At 39.2% G+C, this 18,162-nt stretch overlaps 1 protein-coding gene across 1 annotated transcript in view; it reads right to left on the bottom strand.

Annotated features, from left to right (window-relative positions):
- Positions 1-18,162, bottom strand: part of LOC126413059 (leucine-rich repeat and death domain-containing protein 1) — a 219,069-nt gene that overhangs the window by 68,348 nt on the left and 132,559 nt on the right. The window contains exons 2-3 of the mRNA XM_050082959.1: positions 5,277-5,445; positions 2,424-2,557 (exon numbers count right to left, since the gene is read on the bottom strand). Coding sequence (XP_049938916.1) covers positions 2,424-2,557; positions 5,277-5,445 — 303 coding nt within the window. The remainder of the gene's footprint in view (positions 1-2,423; positions 2,558-5,276; positions 5,446-18,162) is intronic.

The following is an 18,162-nucleotide window of genomic DNA, read 5'->3' as shown; positions in this document are numbered from 1 at the left end:
TGCTGAAACTTTTTCAGTAGATGCTTCATATTCTAGCTATGTATATTTGATCAACCAAGACTTCTGACATGGTCTTCCCTTACCAGATTGTCCAGGTTTCAGCTGTGAACAGTTCTCGCTGAAGACAACAAAGCAATTGACGACACAATAATTGTTGGAGGTTGGCTTGCAGTATCGTCAACTTTGAAGTGTGCCTTTTTGGTAACAAACTGATCCATTGCAAACTTAATTCATAATGCACTAAGAGACTAAAGTAAACGAATAAAATATAGTCATATAAAATAGTCCACTAGACACTAAAGTCAGAACACTAAACACGTCTGCAGCATCCACTGAATGAAACTATCCACACTGAATGACTGCAACAAAACGGTGGGCTTTATATATCATCAGCATCATAATGTCTCAAAGCGTCAAGGTGATGCAAGGTGAAAGGTTCCAGGCACTTCTGCTCCAGTCCTTTTGATATTGCTGTGGCTGCAACACTGGCCCGCTGGCACCAGACTTTACCCAAAGGTTCAAGCACCGGGACAAATTCTACGTGTACCCACATCACTTGTTTTCAGTTAACCTGCTTACTACCTTGATAATTATTTGTTTTACCTCATTACTGGATGTATTTTAAGAGGTAACTATCATCAAACAAGGAAAATAAAAAATTCCAAATAATTTTGTGAGTTTAAAAAGCATAATATAACTAGTAACTTTCTTAAAGCGAATTTTTGAGGGGGCTTGGGCCCCCTCAGGCAACATAGAGTTGGTGCCTGTGCCAAGACATGAATACAGTAAGCAGATTCAGAAGGATGTGGGTTACAATAGTTACTCAGAGATGAAGAAGCTTGCACAGGATAGAGTATTATGGAGTTGAGCGCCCATAAGCCCCCTAGAGTATTATGGAGAGCTGCATCAAACCAGTCTAGGTCTGAAGACCACAACAATGACAACAATTAAATGAAATGATCATATGGCATTATTGCTCAGGAGACTTCTTCTGGTGTTGTTTGGCTGTCTGGTGTGAGTCATTCTGTTTGATGCCAATTCGATGACTTGCGTCTCAATGAAGATGAGATGAAGTGATGTGGACAACACAAACATCCAGTCCCTCAAATGAAACAAATCTCTGACATAACCAGGAATTGAATATCAGCTTAACAACTAAATAATACCTTATATCATGTAATATACATGTAATTAAAGAATATAAAGCAGATGTTGTATGGCATTTAATGATAAAATCTGTTTATCATTTTGTTATTTTAAATATCTGTATGGATAATTATGTATCACTCAAGAACTGTATGTATTTCATTTGCTATTAGGCAGTAAATGGGAATGAAACTCATTACTCATTGTAAAGTGCCATGTGATTCCTACAAATACTATGTTGCTCTTGTTGCTACAATCACTGTTCTTTGTATTCAACATACTTGTCTACATTTATGGATCTATGAAATATGGGTACCATAACAAAAATATAAAAATTAAACCTTGAATCAAATGAAGAATCAAAAATGACAGTGCTCTTCTTTAAGGACCATCATGGAATTTGCTTCGAACAATTTGGGGAAACAATAGAAAAACTGTCAGAATTGCCCAAAGGGGATGCAGCTCATGGTCCTCTTGCATACGAGTCCAGTGTCTTATACATGATGCTACATCAACTGGGTACAATGGAAATGACTGAGCTTGTTACTAACAGGACTTTTCAAATCTGTACAAAATACACATAGCTGACAGGATGGTCCAGTTACTTTCACTCATTTCAACAGATATTCAAAGTTTTAAGACATGAAGTCATAAGACCAGGAAAAGAAATTCTTGAAGTGGCCAGCTTCAAAATTTATTATTATTTCACCTATGTTTGTACGAAGGCTAAAGTAAATATTTTGGAACAATTTTTTCTAGAAACACTTTCCTCCTAAGGAGCTAAATTCGCTGGCCGCTGTGACCGAGCAGTTCTAGGCACTTCAGTCCAGAACTGCGCTGCTGCTATGGTCGCAGGTTTGAATCCTGCCTCAGGCATGGATGTGTTTGATGTCCTAAGGTTTGTTGGATTTAAGTAGTTCTAAGTCTAGGGGACTCATGACCTCAGATGTTAAATCCCATGGTGCTTGGAGCCATTTGAACCATTTTTGAGCTAAACTCACCAACAGTAATCAATACTTTCTACCCTTCATCTCTCGATAGAATTATGCATAATTTGTGAAGCTGCCACAGTGACATGAAATAGATAATAAGTTTCTAAGTAAAACCGTTTTTACAGGTAATATATTTCACACACAAATACTGATTTTCAATTTTTGAAATCTGACAGTTTACACGTGAGATAATAGTATAGCATATTGTACAAGGGGAAATGGAAATGACAGGTGAGTAATATACAGTATTTGAATCATCAGGTGAAAACATAAATTTTTTCATACCTGAGACTTCCATTTAGGCTCTCAATTCTGTTCCGTCCAATATGTAGATGGCGAAGAATGTAAGGTATGCAGTTCTTTTCCAGTTTTGAAATCATATTTCCTGGAAGAAATAGATGCTGAAGCTCTGGAACACTCTGTAAAAAGAAAAAAAAAGTACCAGTATATTACATTTCACTTCACTCCAGTTAGTCATGCAAAGAGTATAATCTTGAGAAAACAATGTTACTGCAGTGTTCTGTAAGAAGCAAAAAGGTTTAATATAGTGAATGCAGATTGAAAGGCACAATCAATCTTTCATGTGTTGTCAACTAACAATATCTATGAAGAGTAGAAAATGAACAAATTATTAATCATTAAGACGAACAGTATTTTATCAGTAGTCATTTCAATATTGCTGAACTCCAAGACAAAAGCTATTGTGTTCATCATTGTGACTTACAGCACACATAATTTCCTCTGTTTCCAGGACAAACTTGGAGAGTACTATGAAGACTTAAAACTAAAATTGGCATTGGTGACAATGACAAATTTTATAAGACAGAGTGCAGTGAAACCAAAATCTGTGTTCTCCAGAAAACAAAAAGCTAATTCCATACACAAAGATCAGTAGTTACAAAACTAAGTGCCAAGCTAGTCAGATAATTTATGAAATGAAATAAACACTCCACTTCATAGCAAGTAAAACATAACAGAATGTGCAAGTAACTGACTAAGTGAGGAGATCTTCTTGAGTTTCCATCAAAAAATTCATTGACTAGTCTTACACACTTTCTGAAGAACACAAAAATAACATAAATATGTAGTTAGATTGGTACATGCATGTGGGATGGGTCATATTGTGAAGTCTTGTTAGAGGAACAAGTCAGTTTGCAAAAATAATTCATAATTTTTTAGTAAAGAATATGATAACCTGCTAATCATCTGCACGATTGTAAAGCTACTTCTTTACACACACACACACACACACACACACACACACACACACACACACACACACACATACAGTATCTCTGAGATGAAAGTGTCCCGAAATTAATAACACATGCATTCAATCATACAAAAATGCTGTAGTATTTAAAATAAGAAAATAATTTTAAAAATTACAACATGAAAGAAATAAGGTCACCCTGCACCTCTGCGCATATCTGTGCTAATGACTCACTCTACACACAGCTGTAGTATTGACTATTTAAATATCTTGCCTAATGTTTTCCTTCTACTACAAAATTATTACACTCACATTCCAGTGTCTAACAGAAAACTGAGAAGTCTAGTTTTAAAATAAAATCAAACACATATTTTTATTAGTCAATATTTGAACAAGTTATCTAATTATCTAGATTCTATGATTGAACATTTCTGCTAGCTGCATGAAAGGTAGACATGCACAATGTAAACAGGTCTGATAAATATCAGTGTGGTCATGTAATTATAAAGCTATACAGGAGATAAGCAGATGATACTTAATGCAAATAAAGGAGCAGCAGGGCTGTTCAAAGAAGAAACTTTCTTTTTAATTTTACCATAATTTACACAGTAGGAAAGTTCTGGTAGAATGCAAATAATTTAGAAGCGAAGGAGACCACTCATCAAATAGCAGAAGCTTGCTAGCTTTCGAAACAAATTGTCTGTCAAGTTATGGTACAAAGACACACATCTACAAGAATATACAATTGTCTGTATATTGTGCCAGCTGGAAACACAATGTGTCTAACTGGCACCACATAGGGGCACAGGTTTGTGTGTGCGTGTGCATGTGTGGGTGTGTCCTCTGGCTTGTCAAAGGATTTATAAGCTAGGAAGTTTTCTTTCTCTTTATCTTTTGTGCACACTTGTCAATTACTCAATGCTTCCGCTATTCCATGAGTGACCTCCTTTAATCCTAAATTATTTACAATACTTTATCGTGTTTAGTAATAGTTAATTATTAACACAGATTTTAACAGCTGTTCCACTTTGTTAATGTACACTTTGAGTCTATCCAAATCCATATACCTTTTCCTTCATTTTAATTCATGAATGAATGAGTAAGTTAAGGAACAGCTGTTGCTGTAAGTAACATCTAAGCTTAGAGTAAGGTGATACCTGTTATTCAAAAATATGTAATTGATAAGCATAGCTGATAAGCAAAACCTGCACAATTAATTGGCAGGGCAACTGATTTTTGAAGCAGCATCTATTATGTTCATAGTATTAGATTCCATCATAAACTTTCAATTCACAAACAGAATGTAATTAATGAAAATGAACTGTTGATAAAGCACACTGCAGTATTTTCTTCTTCATAATTTGCTTTTGTTCGATATCTTGACTAACTCAATTTTCCTGAAGTTTGTCTTTATGATCAAAGATCAAACTCACAACTCAGTGAATGAAGGAAGGGCTGCATAGTGTGTGTAGAGAGAGAGAGAGAGAGAGAGAGAGAGAGAGAGAGAGAGAGAGAGAGTGTGTGTGTGTGTGTGTATGTGTGTGTGTGTACACTTTTATGTTTCAGATTTCTCAAATTCTTGATGCTCAAATGAAATGGCACAATGAAGAAATACAAAAGCCCTTAACATTTTTTAAACAGCAAAAAAGAATCAATAGCTTTCATTTTTAATTGGACAATCATTGAAAATATATATAGTATCCGTATGCAACCTAAACTCTATTTAGTTGCTTTATTTCTTTCTCCTTACTCCTGTAAGCTTATCAATCATTTCACACACTTCCACCAGTCCAGCTGATCTCATGTCATCTTCGGTTCTACAGTGTTCTCTTGATTTCATCTGCAAAGTACTTTTAAATTTTTCCTAAAATTGCACCTTGGAAACAATGAAAATTAATTATGGAAAATCATTGCATTTAACTTACCTTAAAATCATTTTCTAATACAGTACTGATTTTGCTTCGGCCCATATCAAGAGTTTTCATGTGTGGCATACGTTTTAGCACATATTGTGGAATTTCAGGCAATGCATTGTCAGCCAGACTCAGAAATTCAACCCATTCAAGCCCATGGAAAGCTTCATCATTTAGCAAGCTGAAACAGAAAATGTAATTAGAGTGGTAAATCTCTTTTTTAATGACAAAATGGCTCAAAAGGACTAATACATCAGCCAATAAATCTACAATGATTAAACTAATATTAAGATTTGAGTTGAGTTTGGTGGCAAGATTGCAATGTCAGAGATCTGTGTTCATTGCTGTACATAAGATACCATTCTCTAAAGGTTCTAAAACTACATTTTTTTTATATAAATGAAGTGATCCATTTCAAGACATACCATACCAGGCCACAAATACCAAATTTTATAGTTAATACAAAAAACTTATAATATCTCAATTGTTGGTTACCCAGTCACTTCTATGCTTGTATAAGAATTCTGTAATGAATAAAAACTTCATATGCCAGATGTTAAGGGGCAAGTCATCCTCTTGCTCCAACCCTCTCCCCATTTTGGACAACAAACAAGCAGCAAATATCTACCAGCTCATGAATTAGGTGCAACTGAACCACAGCTCATGTATACTTTTAAAAATACTGTTTAACTTTTAATTCCTATATCAGTGTAATGAAAATGGTGAAGTAATTTAAGGATGGATTTCCAATTCCAAACCTTATAGCAAGAGACACACTAGTTACAAGGAATTAATGGAAAGTAACAATGGACTGACAGTGCACAAACAAATTTCAGTGTATTCTTAATAACGTGCTATGAGAACTTGAGATGTCAGCCAACAGACGAGGTCGGCCTGCATGCTTTTGTGCTGTACATGTCCCTTCACGTTTCCACTTCACTATCACATTGGAAACAGTGGACCTAGGGATGTTTAAGAATGTGGAAATCTCGCATATAGATGTATAAAACAAGACACACCCAATCTCCTGACCACATTCCAGGTCCGTGAGTTCTGTGGAGCGCCCCATTCTGCTCTCTTACAATGTCTAATGACTGCTGAGGTCGCTGATACAGAGTGCCTGGCAGTGGGTGGCAGCACAATGCACCTAATATGAAAGACGTGTGTTTTGGGGGGTGTCCGGATACTTTTCATCACATAGTGAATTGGCTGCTAGGCTGAATCAAAACTGACTGTGGAATTATTTTTCTAGAGTTTGCGGCCATGGTGCAGTCCAAAAAATTCCACAGAGGTCAAAGGAAGAAATAGGTTGCTTCTTACAGTACTCACTGGAAACGGGAACACTATTCCTTTTTCTGAAGGTACTATAATTACTGAGGACAGAATTCAGTCAATTATCTCTGCTTCAGTTAACATTATAACAACAGCAGAAGACTGTGCTCTATATAAAACACTTTCCCTTTTTTATCCGTGATGTGAAATGTTGTGACAAAATCGCCTGAACATTATTGCTAACAGACTTACGTTCCATTCTATACTTCTGTAAGATGTAGGATGGCCATTAGTCTTCATTGTCAGTAGTTGTTTTCTGAGGTGCTCGCTGGATTAGATTTAATATTTTTGGAAACGATAAAAAAATAATGTCCCGTGTTTTAGTGGCAATGTTGTAGCAGTGAGTGACAGTACAATTATGCTTGCTTTCCTTACTTCTCCGGCAAGTCAGTTTTCAGTAGAAAAGCAGCAACGACAACCAAACCACAGCACTAATCGCACACGAAACCTTTGCTACTTCGAGATTGCAGCTAGCGACAGTGTCCGGTCTACGGTCATGTCTCCCCAGTGACACAGCAAGTATCCCTTGCTGAAAGCCCCAGTACACCAACCTCTCATTGTACCAACCGAGCCTTGGGAGCAGCAGAAGAAGCGTCTGGAGGTGCAAGTAAATTCCACATTCCCCTCTACCTTTCTTGCTTGATTCCTCCACAGGCGCTCCTAGTTACAGTACGAAATTGGTAGAAGAAGCAAGGCAGTTAATGGAAGAGGCCTTACCCACACCATTTGATACAACTGAAATTCCACCCACCACTCCTTGTGAAATTAGGAAGATAATAAACCCTCTTAAGAATAAAAGCTCACATGGAATTGATGGCATTTCCAGCAGGATAATAAAAGCTTGTTCCCAAGAAATAAGTGGGATTCTTAGCCACATATGTAATAGCTTTCTGAAGCAGGGTATTTTCCCAGATAGACTGAAGTACGCCATTGTTAAACCACTGCATAAAAAGGGGATACGTCTGATGTCAACAACTACCGCCCAATCTCTCTTCTGACTGCCTTATCCAAAATTCAGTAAAAAAAGTAATGTAATTGTAGAGTAGCTTCACACCTTTGCAAAAATAAAGTTTTAACAAAATGTCAGTTTGGTTTCCAGAAAGGTTTTTCAATGGAAAATGCTATATATACTTTCACTAGTGAAATATTAAATACTCTGAGTAACTGGAAGTCACCCGTTGGGATTTTTTGTGATCTCTCAAAGGCTTTTGATTGTGCAAATCATGGAATACTGCTAAATAAGCTCAAGTACTGTGGTATGAATGGGACAGCACTCAAATGGTTTAAATCAAACCTAACTGGAAAAGCACAGAAAACTGAAATAAGCAGTTCACTTAATATGCAAAAAACTGGTGATTTCTCAAACTGAGGAATAATCAAGAATGGGGTGCCGCAAGGTTCAGTCTTGGGTCCTCTGCTGTTCTTAATATATATTAATGACTTGCCATTCTATATTCACGAAGATGCAAAGCTGGTACTTTTTGCCGATGATACAAGTATAGCTATCACACTGAACAGACAAGAATTAACTGGTGAAATTGTAAACGATGTTTTTCAGTTAAGTGGTTCTCTGCAAATGGGCTCTCATTAAACTTTGACAAAACACAGTACATACAGTTCCACACAGTAAATGGAATGACACCATTAATAAATATAGACTTCGATCAGAAATCGGTAGCTAAGGCAGAATATTCATTATTTCTAGGTGTATTCATTGTTGAGGGGTTGAACTGGAAAAAACACACTGAGGATCTGCTGAAACGTTTGAGTTCAGCTACTTATGCTATTAGGGTCATTGCAAAATTTGGCGATATACATCCGAGTAAATTAGCTTACCATGCCTATTTTCATTCTCTGCTTTCGTATGGCATCATATTCCGGGGTAACTCCTCATTGAGTAAAAGAGTGTTCATTGCACAAAAGCGTGTAATCAGAATAATTGCTGGAGCTCGTCCAAGAACATCCTGCAGACACTTATTTAAAGAGCTACAGATCTTCACTGTAGCCTCACAATTTCACTTATGAAATTTGTTATTAACAATCTGAACGAATTCAAAAGTAATAGCAGTGTACATGGCTACAACACTAGGAGAAAGGATGATCTTCACTATTCAGCGTTAAATCTACCTCTGGCTCAGAAGGGGATAAATTATGCTGCCACAAAAGTCTTTGGTCACTTACCTAATAGCATCAAAAGTCTGACAGATAGCCATATAGCATTTAAAAGCAAATTAAAAGAATTTCTTAATGACAACTCCTTCTACCCATTAGATGAATTTTTGGATATAGTTAAGTGGGTAATTTCCCCAACCCCCACAAAAAATTAAAAATATTAAGTGTCATGTAATATTTTGTGTAATGTAATATCTTGTATAGACACCTTTTATTAACCTGACACGTTACACATCATTACGAAGTGTCGTATTCATGATCTATGGAACAAGTACTAATCTAATCTAGAAGATTGAAACGAGGGTGTAGGAGAACTCATGTACATCTCCCCGTTAACTGTTACCCTATCTTCTTTCTTGTTTCTTTTTCGGTCACTTTTTTGCACCCCTGATGTTATCACACAACTAATGAGGAGGTATTGAATAGAATTGGGGAGAAGAGGAGTTTGTGACACAACTTGACTAGAAGAAGGGACCGGTTGGTAGGACATGTTCTGAGGCATCAAGGGATCACAAATTTAGCATTGTAGGGCAGCGTGGATGGTAAAAATCGTCGAGGGAGACCAAGAGATAAATGCACTAAGCAGATTCAGAAGGATGTAGGTTGCAGTAGGTACTGGGAGATGAAGAAACTTGCACAGGATAGGGTAGCATGGAGAGCTGCATCAAACCAATCTCAGGACTGAAGACCACAACAACATGTGCCCTTGGGGATGGCCTACATTGGTACCTCCTCATTACAGCGTGGGCATGTCTGAAGAAATTTACGAACCCTCTTCCTTGCCGAATTGAAGTCACTATCAATGCTAGAACGGTGTTACGTGGTATTAGTCCCTGGGCATGACTAATTTGAGTAATAAGTAGTTGTATGATGTGTGTAGTGAACACTTTCTGCTTTCTGTATGAGCAGGTCTCGGACGCCGAGTTTGATGGCCTTGCCGCAGTGGTAACACCGGTTTCCATCACATCACCGAAGTTAAGCGCTGTCCAGCTGGGATAGCATCTGGATGGGTGACCATCTGTTGAGCGCTGTTGCCAAGCGGGGTGCACTCAGTCCTTGTGAGACAAACTGTGGAGCTACTTGATTGAGCAGTAGAGGCTCCGGTCTCGGAAACTGACATACGGCCAGGTGAGCGATGTACTGACCACATGCCCCTCCTTATCCACATCCAGTGATGCTTGTCTGCTGAGGATGACACTGTGGCTGGTCAGTACCGTTGGGCCTTCCAAGGGCTGTTGGGATGAAGCTTAGTTTTTAGATTTTTTTATGACAGTACGGGAAGTTGACCATAGGTCCAAATTTTTGCCAACAGAGGGGCCTGATGGCGGTGCAGTGTGTCACTGAAACCGGTTGCAGTTGAATAAAGAGATTCAAACGCACGGCACAGTTGTTGCCATTAATCCTCGTAATTTCTTGTCCAGTAAGTTTGCAACATTTAGATCTTGTTTTGCAAAGGTAGAGTGCTTGAAGCAAGTCAGACCGACCGCAGTAGAAACAATGTTGAACGCGCTATAATGAATCTGATGGTTCTCTCAACAGTTCAGAGATACAGAAAAGGTACTTACATCACGAGCCATCAAAGGTCAATCAAGACGTGTATTTTATGATTGACCAGTGTGTAGAGTTGGCAAATTTTCATTTTCAAAATCAGTTTTTCATTAATTGCTTTAGCAGCTTTATTTTAAACGAAATAGCTATTTATTTTCTATAGGATTTCTCTGTTCACTACTGCTGCGATAAATTTACATTACTGTATTTAATAACGAAAAATACGAAACAGTTTTGACACAAGCTTTGCAGACTTCGACATACTCACCATCGTATTCGAAAGCTGACCGAACTATTTTGACTGTGGCAGCACCCAATGGCCAGAGAACTTTCTAATGACTGAGAAATACCCAAGAAACGAGGAACCAAGAAATGCAGGTAGCACAAGAGCAGTTGCAGCTGCTATATAAGAGCACAAGAGCATGTGAAGACCCTAACTTTCGACACCTTGCCGATTTATTGGTTATTTTTCTTTGAATGCTGTTAATTGTAACATAGATTTGCAGTTTGAAAGATGCGGTATTTAAATTCATTGCTCTACTGTTCCTCTGGACTCTGTGAAACTTAGAATCAGGGTTGCGAGCACACCTTCAGTTGTGCACATTTTAAGGAGCTTCTGCGCATGTGCAACTCGCGTTGCCGTACGGGACAAATACATACGGATTTGATAAACAATGTGCACGATTCACGATGTGCACAGCCAGCCCTTGCCACTGAACCAGAAGTTTACATCAGTGCCACCAGGTGGTAGCACACTGCAGCAAACTTTTATCCCTGTTCGCTTGGCATAAATCTTGCTAGATGATAGCACATTCCTCAGATATGCTAATTAACTCACTATCGTATACTGTAGTAAAATTAAATCGGACATCAGTATATGTTAAAGCTGTACCAACAGTAAACCTATTTTGAGGGATTTTAATGAGATGTAGTATATTAAGTTATGAATTTTATCATACAGTAATCCTTTTGAGGTGCTGAGAATCGTAGGGGCCTAAAGCACATCAACGTCGAATGTGAGACTGCAGCATTTATTCACGCTTATGAAACCTGCTGATCTTGTGGTGAGTCAGGTTTATCTGTGCTGTAGGTGCACATTGCATACATGAAAATTCATAAAAAAGCTGTATCACTGGTTTCTCTGATATTCATTTAAATGTGGAATCGACGGCGGTGTGCTTTAAGCCCTTATGGATCTCAGCTCCTCATCTGTATTCTAGTCTAGTGATCCTGTTGGTAGACATTACTACCTGAGTTTAATCATGTCCACTAACGGCACTTTGTGCTTGGAGTTGGTTGTTTACCATGCGAAAATCGGCTTTCGTATGTGGTGTAAACACGAACTACGTTGAATCTATTTTAAATGCTAGCAGTAAAGTAAAGCTGTGAGGATGGGTCGTGAGTTGTGCTTGAATAGCTCAATCGGTGCCGGCACAGTAGCTCAGCGTGTTCGGTCAGAGAGGGGGGGGGAGGAAAAAAATGTGAAAGGCTCAACAACGGACTGAACTTCAACAGATGTCAGGATGTCATGTGCTGTCCACTACGACCAAGTACAACGAACAAAATACAAGCTGGCACGGTAGCTCAGCGTGTTCGGTCAGAGGATCCTCTGTAATAAAAAAACTGAGTTAATGGATCAACGACGAACTGAAAAGGGTGTCTTGCGACATCCGCTCCGAGCAGATGCAACGAACGAAAATGGACAAAATGAGATTACCAAAAAAATAAAAATAAAAAAATAAAAACAACAAAGGAAGAAGAGGAACTGAAGTTGTTAACGCGATCCTAGTCGGTCAATACGATTGTAAAAAAAATAATAAATAAAAAAAGAGGGCTGCATGCTCTCTGTAATAAAAAAACTGAGTCAAGGAATCAACGATCAAATTGAACGGATGTCTTGTGACGTCCGCCCAGACCAAACGCAACGAACTATATCGAACAAAATGGTAAAAAAAAAAAAGAAAAAGAAGTCAGTAGAGCACTTGCCACGTCAAGCAGCGTCACAAGGATACGTTTTATGCTGTACGTTACGCGCATGGCGACTGAGCGATAATATGGGACGACAACTTTATTGGCGCATTAACTTTGACAGCATTGGCCAGCCAGACAGCTGGTCCATTAACCTGCCGTGATGTGAGCAGTTGCAATTCAGACGTAAAAAGGGACGTCCAGAGAAACAATATAGCTTCCAATGTCATTTAATTTTTCAAGAGAGTGAAATAATATTGGCAAAACTCCAGCAACACTGTACGCTTCTTAATAATGGCAAAGCTCCAGCAACACCGTACGCTTCTTTGGGACCAGACGGAAAGCGTAAGATTCTCTCTTTCTTAGTTTACATAGTACAATAAACAAGAGTGACAAAAATTCCTAACATAAACATAGTGTAATTTTTCTGAGCGAGCTATGTGTGTCGCAAAACCACATTGCAGGGATTTTACCGTACAGTTAAATATTGTAGACACTAAAGGTATAACAGTCTAACCATGGAGATAAGAATAGAGGGGAGACGCCGTGACGTCACAGCTGTGAAGCTATGTGAAGCCGAGGGTAGCCATCTCAATCCGACCAAAACATTGCTGCTGTAAGCTTGTGTGTTTAGGCTTGTCGCTCGCTTTTGGAAGGATTTTGCGCTATTATCGTGACTTGTGTGCTGTTCGGATGTACAAATCGTTCTGATTGTGATGCGAAATCGAAGGGAATAACATTTCATGTGTAAGTTGTCTCGTTAAGTGTGATTTTACAACTTCATTGTGAATGAACGTGTGCTACATCGGTACTTGTACTATAGCGTGTTTTTTCTCCTGAATGATTTTAGATTTCCTAAAAATGAAAGTCGGAAAGCTCTGTGGGAGAATGCCGTGAGGAGGAAGAATTGGCGTGCGTCTAAATGGAGCACTAAATGTTCTCAGCATTTCTGAGAGGAGGACATAGACCGAACTTCCCTTAAAACAGTAAGGCTCTGAGAAAATGCTGTACCATCAGTTTTCCTTACACACCCAAAACATTTGCAAAAGGTATGTTAATTCAAATAATTAAATTCTTAGTTTTCAAGTTCACGTTTCAGTATAACACGTACGTATTGTCGATAATCGAAGTGTTGAGTAACTCACTTTGTCTTCATCATGTACCAAATTAAAAGCTAACACTACATTAACTGGCGTAAAGTATAGGCCTAAACAGGACACTGTGTAGATTTGCCATTCTATGTACCGTATTTCAGTAAATATTGGTGGTAATGAACAGTGTTTCCCAGTAGTGTAACGTAACTGAAATGTCCCAGTACGTATGACAAACAAGATGTATTTATGGGGCTTTGGAGGGAGGGTATAGCTAACTTAGTTTTCAGTTTCTATTATTTAGTTTGTGATACACGTTTATTACTGAATTAACAAAATTGTATCGTTTACATTGAAGGCTAGCTATTCGTAATATTACAGTAAAAACTATTTTTAATCAGATGAAACGCGGAATTTCGCCTTTACGAGATTTTATTTTAAACAAAAACTTTGAAACAACCAATCTGATGACGTTACATGTGTATATGGTGCAATTAGCGACTGTAATACATGCAGCGTTATAGCACACTGGCAATGTTTTGGTCAGAGTGTCATGGCAGCGAGCCACGCCCCCATGGCTTCAAAACGTAGTACGGCTGGGATACGTAGCGCCATCTCCCCTTATTCTTACCTCCATGAGTCTAACAGTCGCGACACTCCGTCTTGTCTTTTGTTGCCCACTGCGATAGCAGCGCGCCAAGCGGCCAGTAAGAGACACTTCCAAAGCGATATCGCGTAAGTGTGAACACTTTTGTTTATACTGATTTTAACTATAGTTTATACAATAGGGAGCGTATGTAGTGAAATAAAAATCGACAATAACTAAAAAATGACAGCACATTCGTCATTCCTTAGCTTCCTAAGGACGTTGGAAAGTCTGAAACGGCACTTTAAAGTAGTAAACACCAGAAGACGTGACTTTTTGCAGAAAGACATCGTCCATCTACTCAACGTCGCCAAGTTTTGTCCAGACCGAAATACCTCCAGTATTTAACATACACTATTAAGCCAACACACCTGCAGTTGAAGGAAAAGCCCCACAGACATGATAATAACATGTCAAATGAAATAAAAGTTTTCTCAGCATCGAAAAACTCAATTCCACAACCGGGAAGACTCTTTCAACATATTCGCCTGTGAAGCAAAAGCAATTACATTTGCATAAATATTCTTGAATTACAAAGTCGACTGAAGTGTAAAAATGGGTAAACCGTTAGATTACATAAAAAGGCTTGAAGTGACAACGAAAGTCCCTGTCACAATAAGAACATACAATAAGAGAAATATATGCTTCTCAAGCATGAAATGTGTGTTTATACTCTCTAAGCTACAATTATACAAAAATTCGAAAGTGTTTCTTCATGAGTAAGTAGTAGTTTATGTCATTTAATCAACAAGATTTGGCTCTTTTTACATTTCTTTCACAACAATTTATGTCCGCCCCCGGTAGCTGAGTGGTATGCCGGCACGGTAGCTCAGCGTGTTCGGCCAGAATGCTGGTTGGCCCCTGTAATAAAAAAACTGTGTGGAACGATCAACAAAACGAACATTAACGGATGTCATGTGACGTCCGCAACGACCAAACACACCGATCAAAATTTAAAAAAAAAATTAAAAAAAAATAGGTCAGAGCGACAGGCTGTCAATCCCAAGGGCCCGGGTTCGATTTCCGCCTGGGTCGGAAATTTTCTCCGCTCAGGGACTGGGTGTTGTGTTGTCCTAATCATCATCATTTCATCCCCATCGACGAGCAAGTCGGCAAAGTGGCGTCAAATTGAAAGACTTGCACCCGGCGGACGGTCTACCCGACGGGAGGCCCTAGTCACACAGCATTTACATTTTTTTTACAACAATTTATGTCTCTTGGTAATCTGCTAATGCATGGAACGCGAAACATAACACCTACTTCGTTAATTAAGTAGAAAAATAATTAAAAACAAGCTCTGTCATTACGAAGAATGTAGCTATCTGCTTTCACACCGCTTGGAGCGCTAATGTCGCTCCAGTTGTCAAATGGTAACAGCTTTCGCACCAGTGTCGCGACTGTATTTAGTAGACTGTGCTGCGACTTTACACGATTTTCAAAATAAAAACTACATAGCTGAAGTGTGATTAAGAAATACGTTGACTAGAATGTCTTAATGTTTCATTTACTGTAACTTTGTAATAACTTACCGAATACATAAGTAACATCCAAGAGTGTAGCAACACCAGCGTCGTGTGCCACGGCTTCTGACCAGTCACCGCGTTTGTGTTTACTTACATCAAGTCCATTCTTATAGTAAACAAAGTATAGCGTCGTGGGAACGTTGAGATTCTGCATGGTGATGAGGATGGCTCTCCTGTACCTATCTATTCAATAATAGCGTGACAGTCACGGGATCTCGACCAATGTGAACAGCAATATCGCGGCGCAATAAACCACAACTTCAATAGGGCTTGATATTGCCGCTGTCCTAGACGCGCTGGTAGACGTTTTCCTTCTTGCACGACACGTAACACAATCTACTCCGTAAATAACAAACATTCAAACGGCGTTGACCCATGTGAAAATTCGACCGTCCCTTAACTTTGTCTTCTACTAATATTTCGCATGCAAACCGTTACAGCCGCAATATTTGCAGACGACCAAGTTTGGTTACGACAGAATTCCTGCAATTTTATGGATAAAGTAATATGCCTTGAGAAACATGGAATGAGAAACCTGTTGTGTAATCTATCATTACAGACACAATGCTGTATGGTTATTGCTACCTACTTTTTGCCGTTGTGTTCAAGTTCAAATCATTTGCACATCCAAGTACACTTGACTCCAGTTCGACGTTTGTTGCTTGCTGCCCTGTGGCTTAGTGAATGTAACTGGCGCCCGGTCCACAACATTTCATTGTCCCCGTCTCCCACCGTCCTCGGCACCCGAGGTACGATTCTACACTTTATTAGCGCTCCCTCTCCTCGAAACACATATAGTAAGACGGTATAACATATAGAATTTACTCTACTAATAATATATTTTCCGGAAAATCTTGGAGACCATTTCGTGCCCCTTTGCAAGTGGCGTCCGGGACATAATAGACCTCCTTGCCGCCCCCCCCCCCACCCCCACCCCCTACGCCACTGATGGTGTCTTCTACATCTACATACATACTCCGCAAGCCACCGTACGGTGCGTGGCGGAGGGTAATCTGTACGACTACTAGTCATAGAGCGAGGGAAAAACGAATATCTGTATGCCTACAAATGAGCCCTAATTTCTCGTCTCTTATCTTCGTAGTCTTTACGCGAAATGTACGTTGGTGGCAGTGTAATCATTCTGCAGTAAGCTCCAAATACTGGCTGTCTAAATTTTCTCAGAAGTATTCCCCGAAAATAGTGTCGCCTTCCCTCCAGAGATTCCCATCTGAGTCCGTGAAGCGTCTCCGTAATACTTGTGTGTTGTTTGAACCTAGCGGCAACAAATCTAGCAGCGTGTCTCTGCGATGCGTTGATGTCTTCCTTTAATCCGACCTGGTGCGGATCCCAAACACTCGAACAGTACTGAAGGATACATCGCACAAGCGTCTTATATGTGGTCTCCATTACAGATCACCCATACTTTCGTAGAATTCTACCAATAAATCATTTCATACCGCTTTGCAACGTTACACCCACATATTTAAAGACGTCACTATGTCAAACAGGACCCTACAGTTAATGTATCCGAACATTATGGGTTTAAAGAATTAGGTTTTCCATGATTTCCATAAATCGCTCCAGGTAAATGCCGCGATGGTTCCTTCGAAAGATCACGGTCGATTTCCTTCCCCATCCCTGACACAATTCGAGCTCCGTCTCTAATGACCTCGATATCGACGGGATGTTAAACCCAATCTTCCTTCCTTCCTTCCTTCCATTACGGGTTTTCTTATCGTTTTCATCCACATTACCTTACGTTTTTCTACATTTAGAGGCAACTGCCAATCATCATACCAACTAAAAATTTTGTGTAAGTCATCTTGTATCCTCCTACAGTCATTCAACTTTGACACCTTACCGTACACCACAGCATCATCAGCAAACAACCGCAGATTCCTGCCCACCGTGTCCGCCAAATCATTTATGAATATAGAATATAATAGCGGTCCTATCACACTTCCCTGTGGCACTCCTGACGATGCACTTGGCTCTGATGAACACTCGCCTTCGAGGACAACAAACTGTTTTCTGTCACTTCAGATGTCTTTAGGGCACTAACATATGTGGGAACCTATTCCATATGCTCGTACCTTCGTTAACAGTCTGTAGTGATGCACTGTGTCGAAAGCCTTAATAGTGTTTGCGCTTTTAATAGACTGCAGTGTATTTTTACTTTTTGTCACTCCTAAATCCCTTGACTGAAAAGCAAGATATGGTATGAGAGAAACTATAGGACCACACGAATTGCGACTAGAAGGATCTATGAAGTCCTTCCAAACTTACTTGAAACTATCCTCTTCTTTATTCCCTTCCCGTCTAAAATTTGTTCTCATGGTCCTGATTTTCTTCATGATGTGTCTTTGTCGCGATCAGACCATTTGTTTGGTATATGGGCAGCAAAATATCATACACAGGAAGGTAACTTCCTGCCGTGAGCCCACATATCCATTTGAGCAGTGGAAGATGGAAAATGGGAATGTCAGCAACTCGTGCTGTCGAATCTGTCGAAATGGCAGCTTACCTGTCAGACAAAAACAAACGCCCCCTTAAGGCAATTTCATGCATAGAGATGTTGGCTAGGTGGCATTCAAATACTACGTGTGTCCGACAACTTC

The sequence above is a fragment of the Schistocerca serialis genome, chromosome 1 (assembly GCF_023864345.2).
Source record: "Schistocerca serialis cubense isolate TAMUIC-IGC-003099 chromosome 1, iqSchSeri2.2, whole genome shotgun sequence".
NCBI lineage: Eukaryota > Metazoa > Arthropoda > Insecta > Orthoptera > Acrididae > Schistocerca > Schistocerca serialis.
The sequence above is the reverse complement of the archived record's forward strand: the minus strand, read 5'-3'. Positions and strand labels throughout refer to the sequence as shown.